A 16,216-nucleotide genomic window follows, 5' to 3' on the forward strand; every position below is an offset into this window, starting at 1 on the left:
ATACTGTAAGCAGTGTTTTTTATTTTGTCAGCGCTGGGGATCGTCCTCCACAAGTGCTCCAAAGACTGGATGCTCTTGTGTTGCTTATATTCATATAATTATTACATATGCATCCCAGAATGTCAAGGGGTTGGAAGGGACCTGGAAAGCTCATCCATTCCAATCCCCCATGGAGCAGGAACACCCAGCTGAGGTTACACAGGAAGGTGTCCAGGCGGGTTGGAATGTCTGAAGAGAAGGAGACTCCACAACCCTGTGCCAGGCTCTGGCACCCTCACCATGAAGAAGTTTCTTCTCATATTTAACTGGAACCTCTTGTATTCCTGTTTGAACCCATTGCCCCTTGTCCTGCCACTGGTTGTCACTGAGAAGGGCCTGGCTCCATCCTCCTGACACTCACCCTTTATATTTACATATTATTATATTATTTAAATATATTTATATTTACAACCGTTAGTTGTAAATAGCCCCTCAGTTTCCTCTTCTCCAAGCTAAATAGTCCCATCACAATTTTTGAAAAAAATTAACACATCAATACGAATAAATAATTGACGACATTAGCTATAATTGCTTAACTCCTTACTTACAACACATCTATTAAATATAAACTAACCACTCTGCGTGACTTCATCTCCTCTCTCAAGAACAGAAGGATCTAAAACTTGGAGAATATCCCATCGTTTTGCAGGCGGTCAGAAAGCATTGACCACCTCAGCTGGTTAACGATGGGTATGTCTTTTGTAATTTAATCACAGTGTGTATTAATTTGGCGGCGCTTTCAAACCGCTGACAGAGCGGGGGCCGCCGTCGCCCTGATCCCCTCAGAGGCAACTTCGTTGCCTCTGAGGGGATCAGGGCGACGGCGGCCCCCGCTCTGTCAGCGCTGTGGTGAAAACCTCACGGCTGTTACACAACACCTGAGGAACAAAGGGTCCCTTCAGCGTCCCCCCGACCCCCCACAGCCGCCACCTTCCCCCCGTTTCCACACAGAACCCGCCATTTCTCCCCCCCCCCCCCCCTTCCCTCACTCACCCGCCGCTCGGCGGTGCCCCGGATGTTGATGGCGCGGCTCCTCCTCTCCCCTCAGGAAGGAGACGTGGCGGCACCGCCCGCCCTCCGGGAGCCGCCGGCCGGGATGAGGGGCCGTGGGCAGCGCTCCCCCAGCCCCAGGGCGTTGCTGTGCGGTCTCCTGGCAGCCGTGGCGGCGGCGGTGACGGAGGGCGGCCGGGCGATCCCGCAGCTCAGCGACGACATCCCGTTCAGGGTGAACTGGCCCGGCACCGAGTTCAGCCTGGTCGGTACCGCGGGGGGGGGGGGGCGGGTTTGGGGGTGTGAGGGGCAAGTGTGGAGGGTTGGATCTGGGTAGGAACGACCCCAGGTTCCAGTGTGAGGGGGGGAATGACCTATTAGAGAGCAGTGTAGGGGAAAGGGACCTGGGGGTCCTGGGGACAGCAGGGTGACCATGAGCCAGCACTGTTTAGTTCAGATACTATCAGGATATACTTGAGGAACATATATATATATACATGTATGTGTGTGTATATATATGTATATGAATAATATATACAGCCATACTGCCCTGAGAACACCTGATCTCATCTGATCTGGGAAGCTAAGCAGGGTCAGGCCCGGTTGGTACTTGGATGGGAGACCAGCTGGGAATACCGGGTGCTGTGGGCTGAGCCAGCACTTGTGGCCAGGAAGCCAATGGGACCTGGGGTGGGTTAGAAGGGGGTGGTCAGTAGGTCAGAGAGGTTCTCCTGCCCCTCTGCTCTGCCCTGGGGAGACCACACCTGGAATCTTGTGTCCAGTTGTGGCCCCTCAGTTCCAGCAGGACAGGGAACTGCTGCAGAGAGTCCAGCGCAGCCACCAAGATGCTGCAGGGAGTGGAGCATCTCCCGTGTGAGGAAAGGCTGAGGGAGCTGGGGCTCTGGGGCTGGACAAGAGGACACTGAGGGGGGACTCATTCATGGGGATCAATATGGAAAGGGGGAGTGTCAGGAGGATGGAGCCAGGCTCTTCTCGGTGACAACCAGTGATAGGACAAGGGGCAATGGGTGCAAACTGGAACACAGGAGGTTCCACTTAAATATGAGAAGAAACTTGTTGGGGGTGAGGGTGGCAGAGCCTGGCCCAGGCTGCCCAGGGAGGTTGTGGAGTCTCCTTCTGTGCAGACATTCCAACCCGCCTGGACACCTTCCTGTGGAACCTCAGCTGGGTGTCCCTGCTCCATGGGGGGATTGCACTGGATGAGCTTTCCAGGGCCCTTCCAGTCTCTGACATCCTGGGATTCCCTGGGGTGTCCCCCAGTCCCTTCCTCACCTCCCTTGGTTTGTTACCTCAGTTGGGAGGCGAAAGCCTCTTCATGTTTATTTTTGAAGCCACAAAAAAGGGGTTTGGGTTTGGGGTGTTCTCGGCATTGTGTGTCTGACACATCCCGCTGGGTTTGGGTTTTTGGGGGTGGTGACAACAGGGAGTTCAGACACACACCCCGGGCCTGGGGGAGGGTTTAGGCCACGGCCCGAATCTGGCAAAATCCTGTGGAAATTTGTCCTGAAAATCAACGTGGTGGTGGCTGTTGCACAATGGAGTGGCTGGGAGGGTGTTTATTTAATAAAAACCTTAAGGACCAGAAGCGTGCAAGAGTGAGGGGAGCGGGAATGGGGCTGGAGGGATCAAGTGAACACCAACGAGCCGCTCCTGAATTTGGTGACATTTCTAAAAAGTGACATTAAAAAAACCCTACCTGACTAATCCAGAGGTTGGTTGTTTTCTCAGCCGACGACCGGTGTCCTGTACAAAGAGGATAACTACATTATAATGACCACTGTGGATAAAGAGAAATATAAATGTATACTCCCGCTGGTAGCGAGCGGCAGTGAGGTGGGTTCAGCCGAGTCTTTCTTGCGGTTACAATCTGCAGACAAGTCTTTGCAGCATCTTTTCAGTTCCTTTTTCTTCCCCTCCTTCCCCCCAAAAATGGAAAATAAGCTACAGAATGCTTCACAGTTTCACTGTTCATAGTAGATGCCTTCACTATATATTACAGACTAAGTCTCTATTAAGTGGGGCCAGTCTGAGCAATCTTGAAACCCTTCTTTGGCGACAAACGATTGCTCTAATGTTCTGTTCATCACTAGGCCCATTTGTGATTGGGAAGTTCTTGTATTTTAAGTAACATTGTTGAACTCTGTGCCAGCAGACAACTGTAAAGATTGTTAACGCTGCTGTCGTGATCACTGTATCTGAAACTATTATCTCAGTACTGCTTCCACCACCAGTAATACAAGCTTTATTTTCTGTTCCTTAATTGGAAATCCGAATGCACAATGTGGGGTGTAAATTTAAAAAAAGCAAAGTATATAAATACATGTCATTGGACAAGAGAAGCAGGAGGCCTTTGGTGAGGTTTATTATTTGTTCCTCCAATGGTTCATTTTCTTCACGCTGCTTCAGTGCAGCTGAGAAATCTTCAGTACTGCAGAACTCTCTTCAATCACCTGCATATTTATAGAGCAAAAATGACACAAAAATAAACTTACACAGCATTACATATATCTTTTTGATCCATTTGTTTGTAATTACATGAAAGCTGGGTGATGTTCCAGTTGTACTGCATCAGCATTGACTAACAAATGAGAATATTGTTAATGCTGTTTTTCTGTTCACACCCCAAGCTGCCGCTCTGGACATGAGCGAGTTGAGAGCTCCTGCTCTTCTGCCACGTGTGTATCTTTAACGCCACAAAACTCTTCTGTTTTCACCGCTTTATTTGTGACTTTTAATTGCCCCTTCTTGCTAAACTAAACCATTTCTTCTAATCACCACACAGCTCCTTCAGGGCAAGACTCAATGAGGTTTTGTATCTTTTAATTTTCAATAGGATTTTTTTTTAACTATTGCAAATTAATATTAACTAAGCAAAATAGTTTTTATTTTAACGTAATGAAATATCCTTCTGTTCTAGGAAGAAGAAAAGGACTACAAAGGTCCTACTCCAGGAGAATTGCTGGAACCGCTTTTTAAGCAAAGTAGCTGTTCATATAGAGTATGTTACTTCTGTGTAACTTATCCATGGTGGTTTGGGGGCACATTTAGTCTTTTTATATATATATATATATATATATATATATTTATATATTCCTTTGTTTTATCTGTATGAAATTTAAGGAAACTTTGCCTGTTGTGTTTATTTGGAACCTCATCAAGATATTTGGGGGACGCTGAGACCATTGAGGGTGCTATTGTTTTTGAGGGTGCCCAAGCCCACCTGCTTGGGCTACGGTTTATTGCCGCAAAAGCCAAAATTCTGGTGGAACTTTTTTGGGTGGGATGATGTATCTAAACAGAATTTAAAAGTTATTTTATATATATATATATTTTAAGATTGAATCTTACTGGACTTACGAGGTCTGCCACGGCAAACACATCCGTCAGTACCACGAGGAGAAGGAGACGGGGCAGGTAGGCTCAGCCCCCTTCTCCACTGCCATGTTCGTGCTTAATTCCTGCACAGTTGTAAAGTATGGAAAACGGTAACTGAGATTTGTTTTAACTTCTTTTGTTTGTAGAAAATAAACATCCAAGAATACTTTCTGGGGAATATGATGATAAAGAACCCATTATCAGAACCAGGTTTGTCTTGGATTTTTTTATTCTGCTGATGCTAGTTAATTGTTTGGGTTTTAATTATTACTGTTTGAGAAATAAGCTGTAGAAAACTGATTCTCAGTGCAATAGGATTTTGTCGTCTCTTTTTTTTTTAACAAAATGGATTGGTTTTAATTCCTTTTCAGCACCTTAGATTGCATCCATCCTGTCAGTTCTGCCATGCTGTCTGATTAATTAGCTTAACTAATCTGCAATAATTAATTAGTGTCAGGGAAAGAAAATACATAGTATAAGAAATAGAAGCTATATACGCCAGACTAGCTGTTGTTCCTGTGGCCTGTTGCCTCTTTTTGGGTGGGGAGAAGTGTCTTCCAGGCTGTGAGCAGAGCTCATAGCACATCAAGGGCTCTGCTGGTCTCTAATAAAACGTGGTTCGCAAACCCAAACACTTGCACTCTGACTTTGGTGGAAATTAGGTCGCTGAGCCCCAAATTCAAACTGTAGTTTAGAATAACTGATTTTCTGAGCGCTTTTATTTTTTGCCCATAAGTTATTGTAGGTGCTGGGGGTTCTGTGGTCCCACCTGCCAATATCTGCTTTCCTGGGCGAGCACTTGGGTAGTGTCTTATTCCAAAGAACTGCTAAAAATCCACAGATTAAGCATTCATTCATCAGAGTTGATAGAAACAATAGAAAAAACATCATTTAGGGTTTTTTTTTTTAATTCTAGGCTGGTATGTAAAATGTGAGCACTGCCATTTTTCTCTTATTAAAGTGATTAAGTTGAATGCCTCGGTCTCGGGGCGGATTTAGCGCTATTAATGCCATTCCTTTGAATTCCTTCAGTTAGGTACCTTAGTCCTGAAAACAAACACGGCTTCGGAAATGCCTTGCTTGGCGTTTCTTTGTGAGTTCCAGTGCTTGTTTGTGCTGCCATTAATCCCGCACAGAGCTGCCCAGTTGCCCCTCCATGCTGTTGTACAGAAAACAAAGTGTTTAATTAGAGTTTAATTGTGGGGCTGGATGCTGAAGTTCCATGTGATACTTCAAGTCATCGCATTTGCGTCTCTTAGGGTGCTGACCCTCCGTGCTCTCCGCTTAGGTGGCAGACCTAAAGGTATTCTTTCTATGCTTCCTGTACAGCGATTCACGCTACTTTTCTTAAAGAATAAATAACAGAGCTGGTTTCCCAGCTGCTGTGTGATAGATTAAACCCGGAGGAGCTACAGGGTGACACGTCCTTCTGGCCTCCCCGTGGTACTAGGGCTGCGTTTGGCCTGTCCTCAAAATTGCTTTAGAATGACGCTGAGTCCTGTTTGGTTCTGTTTGCTCTGGACCCCAGGTCACTGTTTATTTCCTTTCTTCCCTCTTTTGCACCTGCAAGTTCATGAAATTGGCTCTCGGCAGCGTGTACACAAAGTACTGGCAAAACCACAGAACGTGCAAACTTCTCTATGTATAATTTAATTTTATTTCAAGTTCGCAGACTTTGTGCTTACCTCATTCTTAATTATTCCCTAGATCAAGAAGAGAAGGAAAATCCAAAAGAGAGTGCAAAAGAGGCAAGTGAAAAACATCTATTTTAACTTTTGCCATCAAGAGTGGAGGCAATTTATCTGTGATGAGATTATGTAATTAGTTCCCTACCAAAACGAGCATCAAAAAGTGAAACTCTGTTCCTGAGCTGCGCTCTTCTCGCTTTTGATTGTCAGTCCCAGCTCAGAAAGCTTATTTAGCTAGTCACATTTCTTACCCTTCTACTTATTTACACTGAAGTTATGCTACTATTAAACGTAAAAGAGATTAATTATATACTCTTCTTCTACAAAGACAGTACGCGTAACCACAAAGTCACATTATGGTCTAGCAGAGATCCCAATTCCATTAATTACACTTTCCCACATTTTGGGTAGGGAGGAATGTTTAACGAAGTCCTCCAGCACCAAACCCCTAGAAGGTTTCTTAGGTGACTCGACCCATCGTGTAAAACTCTGTGCTTCCCTTTTCCAGTAGAGAACTTTTCCATTTGTTTAGGCCCCAAAACTCCATTCTGTGTTACTAATTTCATAGCAGAACAATGGAAGTACCCAAAGCATGTTGGAGTTTGGAACTAGCGATGGCAAATCTGGCTGGAGGACAGACACGCACCCACCTTTATTTCTGGTTATTCTTCGTTTTAATTCTGAGATGAAGTTTTTGTCCACGTGTTCGTTGTGATGTTGATTTACATGGCACAGGGTGCTGCCTCTTCCTCAGTGGAGCTCAGGAAATACCCATGTCTGAGAGTATTTGGGAGGTAGTGGAGGAGCAGCCCCAGGTCAGAATGTGGCCCATTCTAATGGCAGCGGCAGTTGTGCCTCTTGGAAACGAAGAAAAACCAGGTTCTTTGTAGTGTAACTTAGGTTTTTTTTTAATTTCAGAGGAATTGTTTTACTGACTTTTCATTGACAGTATTTATGATGTGCGCACACTGTCTTGGTTTTGGTCCATGAAGAGTTTAGACGTGCAATTTGCGTGGAATCTCTATTAATGAAAGGGAAAGAACACGTAACACAGCTGGGCGGTGCTTAAAGCGACCAAAAACTGCTGGGACTGGAGGTTTATCTTAAACCCTTCCGCGGTGCCTTTCAGTTGTGTGCCAACAGCAGCAGCCTCTACTCAGATTTCTTCAATGCTTACCTTCAGTGAAATGCATAGGCATCATTTTTCAATTTTTAAGGAAGAATCGGTTCAGCATGTTAATTCTGCAACCTCAATAATGTCTCGTCACTTCATCCACGATGGAACAGTTTTCAGGAGCAGAGAGGCAGCGGCCGGTGACAGGGTAGTGTGGTTTGGGAGCCAAAGAAGGGTCTTGTGTCCCCGGGTTAGTGTTGTGGCCGCAGAAGTGCCGCTGCCTTTTTGCACAGAGCCTGATTAGTGGGCAGAAATAGGCTGAGTTTGTGGGTTCCAGCGTGGCCTTTGCACCAACAGAACGTTTGGTACCCGGGAACTTCAGCTGCTTCTGAGACAGGAGTCAGGAGAGGGACTTTCACCACTTTAGGAATGAATTTCTCAAAGTGGAAGCTGGATGAAACGTACGAAGGAAGAAGTCTGCAGAGAGCTTACTTAAAGCATCTACAAAAGTGGGATTTACTTTGTAGCTGCGGTTACAGGGGGTGTGGGATGCTCTGGGTGAGGAAAACCCCGCTGGCTGTGCCGGTGCAGACGTCAGGGTGACTCTGAGGGGCGTTTCTAGATTCTTTTGCAGTCAGATGAGGGTTTGCAGCGGATCTCGCATGTCTTGGTGCGTTTGGGCGGTGCTGTGGCTGGAGATAACACACCAGAACACGTTTGGATGTTGCAGAAACACCAAGAAACTCCGCAGGAGCTGGTTTCAAACCAGTAGTGCTGGCCCTGCACAGTGCAATGATGTTTTTTGTTTCAGAGGAGTCAAAGGAGCTTTACTGTGATTCTGAACTTTTCCCCTCTTTCACCCAGATCCCTACAAAAAACATAGAAGGGCAGATGACTCCCTACTACCCCGTGGAGATGGGGAACGGCACGCCCTGCAGCTTGAGACAGAACCGGCCCAGGTCAAGCACAGTGATGTACGTCTGCCATCCGGAAGCTAAACACGAGATCCTTTCCGTAGCAGAAGTTACGACCTGCGAATACGAAGTGGTTATATTGACGCCTCTGTTATGCAGCCATCCTAAATACAGGTACGGTACTCACATTTGGGCTAACAGCATCACTTCAGGTTGTCATCCGTCTCCATGCGTGTCCGTGTTTATACAAGTCACACACCCAGCTGTGGTTTCTGGTACAGGAACAGGTGGGAAGTATAATTTTCTTTTCAACAGGCAGGTTTCTAGCCCTGTCCTTCTGGAGGAACACGGGTGTTAAGGCGCAGGCAGATGAAGAACACTCTGTTTCCTCTTCATTTACGATTTCAAACACCTGGGGGATCATCTTCATGTTATTCAAAGACTGCAGATTGCATATGTGCAATATATGTGTGCGTGGACGTCAGCTTCTCTAATTTCAGAAAACTAAAGTGTGCTCTTCAGTCATAACCTGCACATTTATATTAGCACAACTCCCAACTTACGGAGCTCTTTCTCCTGCTTTATCACCTTACCTTCAGCTGCATAAGTCATTTTCATCTGAAGAATTTACAATTTCAGTGTTATTTTCCCAAACTAAAGCTTAGGATTCTTTTTTCTCCCTTTCCTTGCATTGTACCATGCATCTAAGGGATATCCTTAGCCACAGCAGTTCAGATTCTTGACTTTTCAAGGGGTACAAAGAGAATCGCACACTGCATGACACACAAATTAAGGGGGAAATAAATGGACCAGAGTTCTGAATTTCCCATGGACATCAGAATAAGTGAGTATTTAATCGCTGTTCTGAAAGAGTCAACAAAGTCTAAAGAACAAAATCCTCAAATGTGTGTTTTATAAACACTTAGCAGCTGGAGTACAGCAGTTAAATGTTTAGTATAAATGATAAATGTTCTCATGCAGTTTGGTATCACTGTTTCATCTGTTCACTTACCTATTGCACCGTTTTCTGTTTACCGCACGAATCTTTTAAGCCTCTGTATCAGCAGAGGAACAGAAAGTGCACAGGCAAATTGTTCTGCCGTTTGATAAGAAGAAAATCTGGGGCTGCCCCCTCCCAGCAGAGCAAAGGGGGGCAAGGCTTCCTGGCCATGGGCAGGAACTACTGAAAATAAACAGACCAGATCTTGAGTCACGGTAGTAAGTAAAGATGGGTGGGGACAGGCCGGACACGCTGCTCCGTGTCACAGGCAGTGACAAACCAACCTCACTGTAACTAAACGCAGTTTTACTGTCACATGTTCCCTGAGACGGCGCCGAGCTGTCCTGGGGCCACCAGCGCGTTTCCCCTACACCCACTATCCTGTCCAAAAATGCACCTGCATTAACTTAGCTAAAGCACATCCATCGCTTTTAGTAGTTGTTCCTATTTGGGCACCATTTGGCTGGTTTTAAATTGGTGGGAATTTGGAATGGGGAGGAAGGCAGGGAAAAGCAATATTTGTCTGCTCTATTAGTCTTAACGTTTAAATGAAATCCAGCTAAAACTAGGCTGCTTTGGTACAGGACTTAGAAACTTGGAGCAATAAAAGAAGTCAGTCTTTGCTTTAAAGCGTAGTAAGTGACATGTTGGTGACTCGTTGGGGCAGGTTCAGGGCGTCCCCCGTGAACGACATCTTCTGCCAGTCTCTGCCAGGATCCCCGCTCAAACCCCATAACCTGGAGCAGCTGGAGAAGCAGCAAGAAATGATGAAGATGCCTTTCAGAAGGGTCAAGGAAGTAAGATTTCTTTAATTTCAAACAGAAAAAATACTTAACTTCCATTTTGTAATCCAGAGAACTTACATTTCCATGGAATAAGTTCTCTTGCCCCACCATGTCAGCCTTTCGGTCTGCAAGTTCGTTGAAATCATCTGTGACTTACCTTCTTTGGAAGGAAAACAGAGCAAGTTTGGGCTACTAATTTAAAGCTTTTGCAGCCGCCTTTGCCTACAGTTTACAAACCTGTTCAGTTTTGGACTTGCGGTCTTTTTTTGAGCTGTGCTGAAGCCAGGGAAAACACTGACAAAAACTTAGTATTAAGTAACTTCATATGGTTTATAAAGCTTTGCAAGAGCCATGTAAAATCCAAATGGGTGTATTTGTGCGTACCTTAATTTCAGGAAGAAATGCATTCGACAAAGGAAGAGAAGTTTTCTTCCATCCATAAGCCTGTTGCTGTTGGCAGCCACCAGCTATTAACTGTGGGAACAACCCACATCTCCAAACTGACCGACGACCAGCTCATCAAGGAGTTTCTCAGTGGTTCCTACTGCTTCCATGGGGTGAGAAATAACGCTCCGTTCCTTAATTGCACACACTGCTTTATGTGTTCCTGTAGTTTTTCCGTGTACTCTGACAGTTGCATTCTTATATACATAATCATTTCCTTCCCTTGCATTGATATAGGGAAGGCTTATGTACAAAAGTCTATGCTAGAAAGGTATCTTTAACCTTCTGTTGAAATTCAGTCTATTTGAGCAGACAGTGAAATTAAAGTAGATCATGAGAATTGTTCAGTGCTAATTTTGCTAATGAGAATTTAAAAAAAATGATAAGACTTATGGAGAGAAAAGGCAGCTGAAGTTTTATCCCTTTTTGAAAGGGGAAAATATTTCTTTAAAAGATGAATGGGGGATATCCAAATAGTTTAAGGAATTTAGTCCTATGTGGCTCTACATAAAAAAACCTAGATCTTTGTTTAAACTCAACTTTAGATAGATGGAATTCCCTTGCCTATATGTCAATTAGAGTCTCTCTCAACGCAAACCTTGAATCAACATATCGGAATAGTAGGTGTGGAGCTTTACAGCTAAAACAGCCAGTGATTCAGGGTCGGGAGGCAAAGGGACGCGGTTCTTTTGGGGGGTCTTGTTTTAACACTGAGGTTGTCCCTCTCCCTAGGGCGTTGGTTGGTGGAAGTACGAATTCTGCTACGGCAAATACGTTCATCAGTATCACGAGGTACGTCAGGTAGAGCACGGCGATAAGCAAAGCTGGGAAAAATGTGACTTTTTTTTCTGGGAATGCTCTTCTGGTCATTGCAGCCCTAACAGAGGCTTGGTCACAGTGTGTCCCAAATGCAGGAACACGTTCTGTTGACAGCAGCAGGCCTGCTCTAATACGCCATTTACTCATCGTTAAAATACCCTCACTGCTAATCATGTAACGCAGGGTGTAATTATCAGCTTTTCCTTTTTTTAGGATAAGGAAACGGGCAAGACGTCCGTGGTGGTGGGTACCTGGAGCAAGGAGGAGCACATCGAGTGGGCGAGGAAGAACGCGGCTCGAACCTTCTACCTGCGCGAGGACGGCACGCAGACCGTGAGGTGCGCGCAGCGCTGGGGTCGCTGCGAGAGCGGGGGGCACAGGTGGCAACAGCACGTCAGGAAAGGGAATTGAGCACTGAACGCAGAGAAAAATCCTCCACTAGTGAAGAACTGTTTGCTTCTGCAGCAACTGGCGTAGAGCGTGTTACTGATTGTTGTTGTATATCAGAGTTAAGTATTGGAGGAAAGCCGAGGTGCTGTATCGCAAGTTATCCACGTGCTTCAGCACTGCGTTCAGTGTTTCCAAACGTTCTCGTTCCCGTCTCTCGTGGCAGGATGGTGTCTCACTTCTATGGAAACGGAGACGTCTGTGACTTGACCGACAAGCCAAGGCAGGTGACTGTGAAATTGAAGTAAGTGAACTTTTTTGGCAAACCCATGTTTTGCTTTTAGTAGTTGTTCCTATTTGGGCACCATTTGGCTGGTTTTAAATTGGTGGGAATTTGGAATGGGGAGGAAGGCAGGGAAAAGCAATATTTGTCTGCTCTAACTATTAGTCTTAACGTTTAAATAAAATCCAGCTAAAACTAGGCTGCTTTGGTACAGGACTTAGAAACTTGGAGCAATAAAAGAAGTCGGTCTTTGCTTTGAAGCATATTGGTGACTCGTTGGGGCAGGTTCAGGGCGTCCCCCGTCGTTCACGGAAAAGCCTCTGCTGCCTGCAGAAAGCACGAACATCAGCTTAGTAAAAACGCTACAGACACTAAGGAAATAACACGTTTTGTGCTTTTTGCATGCTAAACTCTGCCAAATTTCTGTTTTCAGATGTAAAGAATCAGATTCCCCTCACGCTGTGACCATATACATGTTGGAACCTCATTCTTGCCAATACATCCTCGGGGTATGTAAAGACGCTCGAATTCCCTCAGATCAGGTGCCACCCAGCAGAGATTGTCCCCAGGTGCATGTTTGGGACGGCCCCTTCACCCCAGGGCCGCTCACAGGGGATTCCTGTGCTTGAGCCCAAACACCTCGCTGCTTTTTGTTCCGCTGCGTGTGCTCAGGGGAAGCAGAGTCGTTATTAATTACACTAGTTACGGTGTTAATATGCTGCAGAGATCACACCCAACACCAAAAAGCACTGAGTAAGTTTTACAAAGTGTTGCTGGCGCACCAGGCCTCTTACAACCTGTTGGGATTAATCCTGTGAACTCTTGTATGAGTTTGTCAATGATTTCAGGGTCTTTAACGTGCCGATCTCGTCTGTTGAAGGTGGAGTCTCCGGTGATCTGTAAAATCCTGGACACGGCGGACGAACACGGGCTGCTGTCGGTGCCCAGCTGAACCCGCGGCCCCGCTGGCGACTCGCGGCCTCACCAGCAGAATCCCGGCGGACGAGGGACTGGGAGCCATTTGTGTATAACTATGTGTATATAAGAGGTTATCGAGAAACTTTTAATGATTAAATTCTTGTCTTGCACTTGCCGTTTGGCCCGTGTGTGACACGCTCTGCAATCAGCGTCGCCGTCATCGTTCAGGTATAAATTGCCAACTCTGAAAAGGCAAAATAAGCAAGATCCGGCTTCGAGGGAGGAGTTCAGCTGCCAGCAGAGTGAAAAAGTGAACTGACACCTCTCGCTCGGAGCCTCCAGCTGCCACCGCAACGATTGTTCTTCTGCACAAGTGGTACCTCGGTTTTGCTGCTTGGAACTGCAGTAATATCCCAGTCCTGCGTCCTCTGGTACATCTCCCCCAGCCTGGGCTGCTTTCCAGGACGTTTTGGGGGACCAAATATTTGAAATATTACTTTGAAAGAGCACCTGAAGCAGATTTCCATTATACTTCTAAAATAGGTAAGAAAACAGTGAGATAGTTACTGCGTGTTCGGCCCACGGCGTCGGTCCGTGTGGCTCTCGGATGTGAGCCCGCTCCCGTTCCTCTTTTCTAAAACCATTGTGCAAGGTGTAGGAATTTCACAACCGATGTCGGGCGGAAATCCGCCAACTATGTGGCATATGACTAGCTGAATACGGCCCAAAATACCATGTCGAACCGCTGGACTGTTGCAATAGGACCCGTTTTGTTGTCTCACGGTAGAAACCCAAACCAGCAGCAGCAGGATGATACAGTATTCAAATTCAAAGTCGTTGTTCCTGGTTGAATCCTTATTTCTGATGCCTTAGCAATGTGACCAAGGACACTAGAAAAGGGGGAAGAGTCTTCTACCCAGATTTTTTCCCCCTCAGACTCCTTGTGAAGCTTTAGGTGGATAAGCAAAAAGTCACTTGAGTTGTAATCTGGTGAGTGCTCCCATTAAGGCTCTGGCAGGAGGCGAAGTGTCAGATCTGTGAAATCCTTTGTGATGGTTTTATTTGGAGCAGAGTCTGCCCCGTACCTGCAGTTTAGACTCAGCCTTAGCGCTGGGCTGAGCACCCAAGCCGCGGCTTTGATGCGGATGCTGTGGTGCCCAACCTCGACGTCTGCCCGGCCCCATCACCTCAAAAGGAAGAGAAACCGCAACACGCCGGAGCCCCGGGAGGGGTGACGAGCCCAGCGGAAAATACAAGAATAGTTCCTTTGGAGAGCGTCAAGAATCCCACTTCCCGCAGAGGAGGGAAGCGCCCGGGCAGCGGGGAAGCGCGACCCCTTTGAGTAAGCAGCCGCAGCACCGCCGTGCGCCACTCATGCCAACTTTTCCCTTATTACAAGCAAACCGCGCTATTACCAAACCCGTGAAATCTGTACCCGGTTCCCTCGGGCTCTGCTTCCCCTGGCGGAGGCGGTGACGCGCTCACAGACGTTCCCACCCTGTGGCCAAGCTGCCCGCAAGCACAAAAATCTACAAAAATCCAGAATATGCTTTTTAATTCCACCCTCTCCTGTCTCTTCCCGACCACCAGCTGATTGGGGAGAGAAGAACTTGGGTGAGGGGAGCAGGAAGGACACACAAAATCCCAAAGGGTAGGACAGCGCAAATCAATACTGCTAGAAATAACTAAATCCAACGTAGGTTTATGTTCTAAAGCATTTTAATCTAAAATAAATGTGCGATTGAGAGAAATTTGCTGCTTCAGCCCCCCCCGCAGACAAGCCCTGGAGTGTGGGAACCTGTCGGTACCAAAACTGGGGAAAAAGGAGCCGCTTCTGGTACGCGAAAGCACAGAACAGGACTGGGGGGCTGCGGGTTGGCGCTGCTCTGCTTGGACCGATGAGCGGGACCTCGCGCCGCTTTGCCGCGTCCTCAGAGCCGCTTCCACGCTCCTTTGAGAATCAGCAACACGGAAAATAACGTGGAGGGCGGACAGCGAATTTGCAAAGGCACTGATACCATCGGCAATTAGTCACAGGGAATTACACCAAGGGAAAACAGATTTGGGAAAGTGAAAGGTGCTACTCTGATATTTACTTGTACAGGTTCCAAGAATGAGCTGAATTAGGTCCCAAAGCACAGATTTGCCCACACGGAAAGCACATGAGGAACAAGCACTTAACAAACCCCCCAAATCAGCTGCACGGGGATGTGCAAAACTCACTCGTGGGCTCCTCCTGCACAAGCCAAACCCTGTAGCGACAGCCGCACTCGCTCCTGCTACCGAACAGCGGAAAATCAATCCAGAATTTACTACCGGAGGTAAGAATCGTGCCATTATTGCGGTGTCTTTGCTTACATTTCTGCTCAGACGCTCCTCAAGTACCACAGCCACGGCTTCAGACAATAGCGGCTCATTCTGGAGCTCATTTATAATTGCCATTTAAACTCACAAATTATTAGCTGCAAGAACAGATCAAAAAGCAGAGAATATGCTCCCCCACAACCACAACCCTCATAATAAAAGTTAGGGTTAGAATAAATGAATACACAGGACATGTGCTGGACGACACAAACATGAGAACAACTCCAGCACCGCATGTTGGTAGAATAACCATCCTTGTGCCAAATAACATTGATTTTAACGGCTTCCAGCCGTGATTTCCTCTCACAACCAGCCCGTACGACGCGGTTTGGTGGCCCCGGTGCTGTATATATCGCACCCGCTCCATCTCCCCAGCGCCGGAGCACAGCGAGGGCTTCAGGAGCAGCACAGCTCTGCTTGCATGGAGAATCACTGGGGAGAAATTCTCTCTACAGGGGTCACCCCAACTCGAAAGGACGAGCGAGAATCCTTCCTGACGTGTCCAAAATGCACTTAATTTTCTGTCTGTTGCACTAAAGCGAGTCAGGATCTGTTGAAAAACGGTGACTTGAGGGCAATTCTCAGGACCTGCCAGGGCAGGAAGCGCCCGGTCAGACCAGGGCGGCGGCACAAACAACCTGGGGGTTCCAGCCCCCCAGGCCGAGGCAGGGGAGCGGCTGGGCTGCTGCAAGAGTTTCCAGTCACCGGCGGTTACAAAACACAGGAAAAAAAGAATCAATACCGGAAGAAATGGAGCAGACAGCAGCGCTCTACACCTTGTGCAATCTGCCGACTTCCTTCTGCCGGCATCCCGAGCCGAACTCGCTGCAGAGCGCATCTGGAAACGCAACGCAGAGAAAATCCCCTGTTATTTTTTTCCCCTAAAGTGCACGAAAATCTGATTGCTCAGCTGGCAGGGGCTCGTCTGGCACGCAGGACCTCGTATTCACACGCGAGCGCCCAACACAAAATCCTCCCCACCTAAGGAAATCACCCCAAACGCTGCGGGAATAAATCTCAGCCTGCGGCCACGCTCGGTGCCTCCAGAGCTGCCCGTGGCGCTCGGGTGGGCACG

General features: G+C 47.0%; 2 protein-coding genes across 2 annotated transcripts in view; one reads left to right on the top strand and one right to left on the bottom strand.

Annotated features, from left to right (window-relative positions):
• The window catches only part of ASB3 (ankyrin repeat and SOCS box containing 3), a 30,938-nt gene extending 18,420 nt beyond the window's left edge, over nt 1-12,518 (bottom strand). The window contains exon 1 of the mRNA XM_082049495.1: nt 12,509-12,518. The gene's annotated coding sequence lies outside the window, so the exon portion shown is untranslated. The remainder of the gene's footprint in view (nt 1-12,508) is intronic.
• Nucleotides 1,068-12,947, top strand: ERLEC1 (endoplasmic reticulum lectin 1). Its single transcript, XM_082049499.1, has 14 exons — nt 1,068-1,294; nt 2,779-2,883; nt 3,968-4,048; nt 4,387-4,464; nt 4,572-4,635; nt 6,133-6,173; nt 8,092-8,315; nt 9,809-9,938; nt 10,322-10,483; nt 11,103-11,162; nt 11,403-11,527; nt 11,803-11,880; nt 12,293-12,368; nt 12,740-12,947. Exons 1-14 carry the CDS (start codon nt 1,136-1,138, stop codon nt 12,809-12,811), a joined length of 1,455 nt encoding a protein of 484 aa, XP_081905625.1. The 5' UTR covers nt 1,068-1,135; the 3' UTR covers nt 12,812-12,947.
• The last annotated feature ends 3,269 nt before the right edge of the window (nt 12,948-16,216 follow it).

This window comes from Streptopelia decaocto (genome assembly GCF_964273445.1).
Source record: "Streptopelia decaocto genome assembly, chromosome: 3".
In the NCBI taxonomy this organism is placed as follows: Eukaryota; Metazoa; Chordata; class Aves; order Columbiformes; family Columbidae; genus Streptopelia; species Streptopelia decaocto.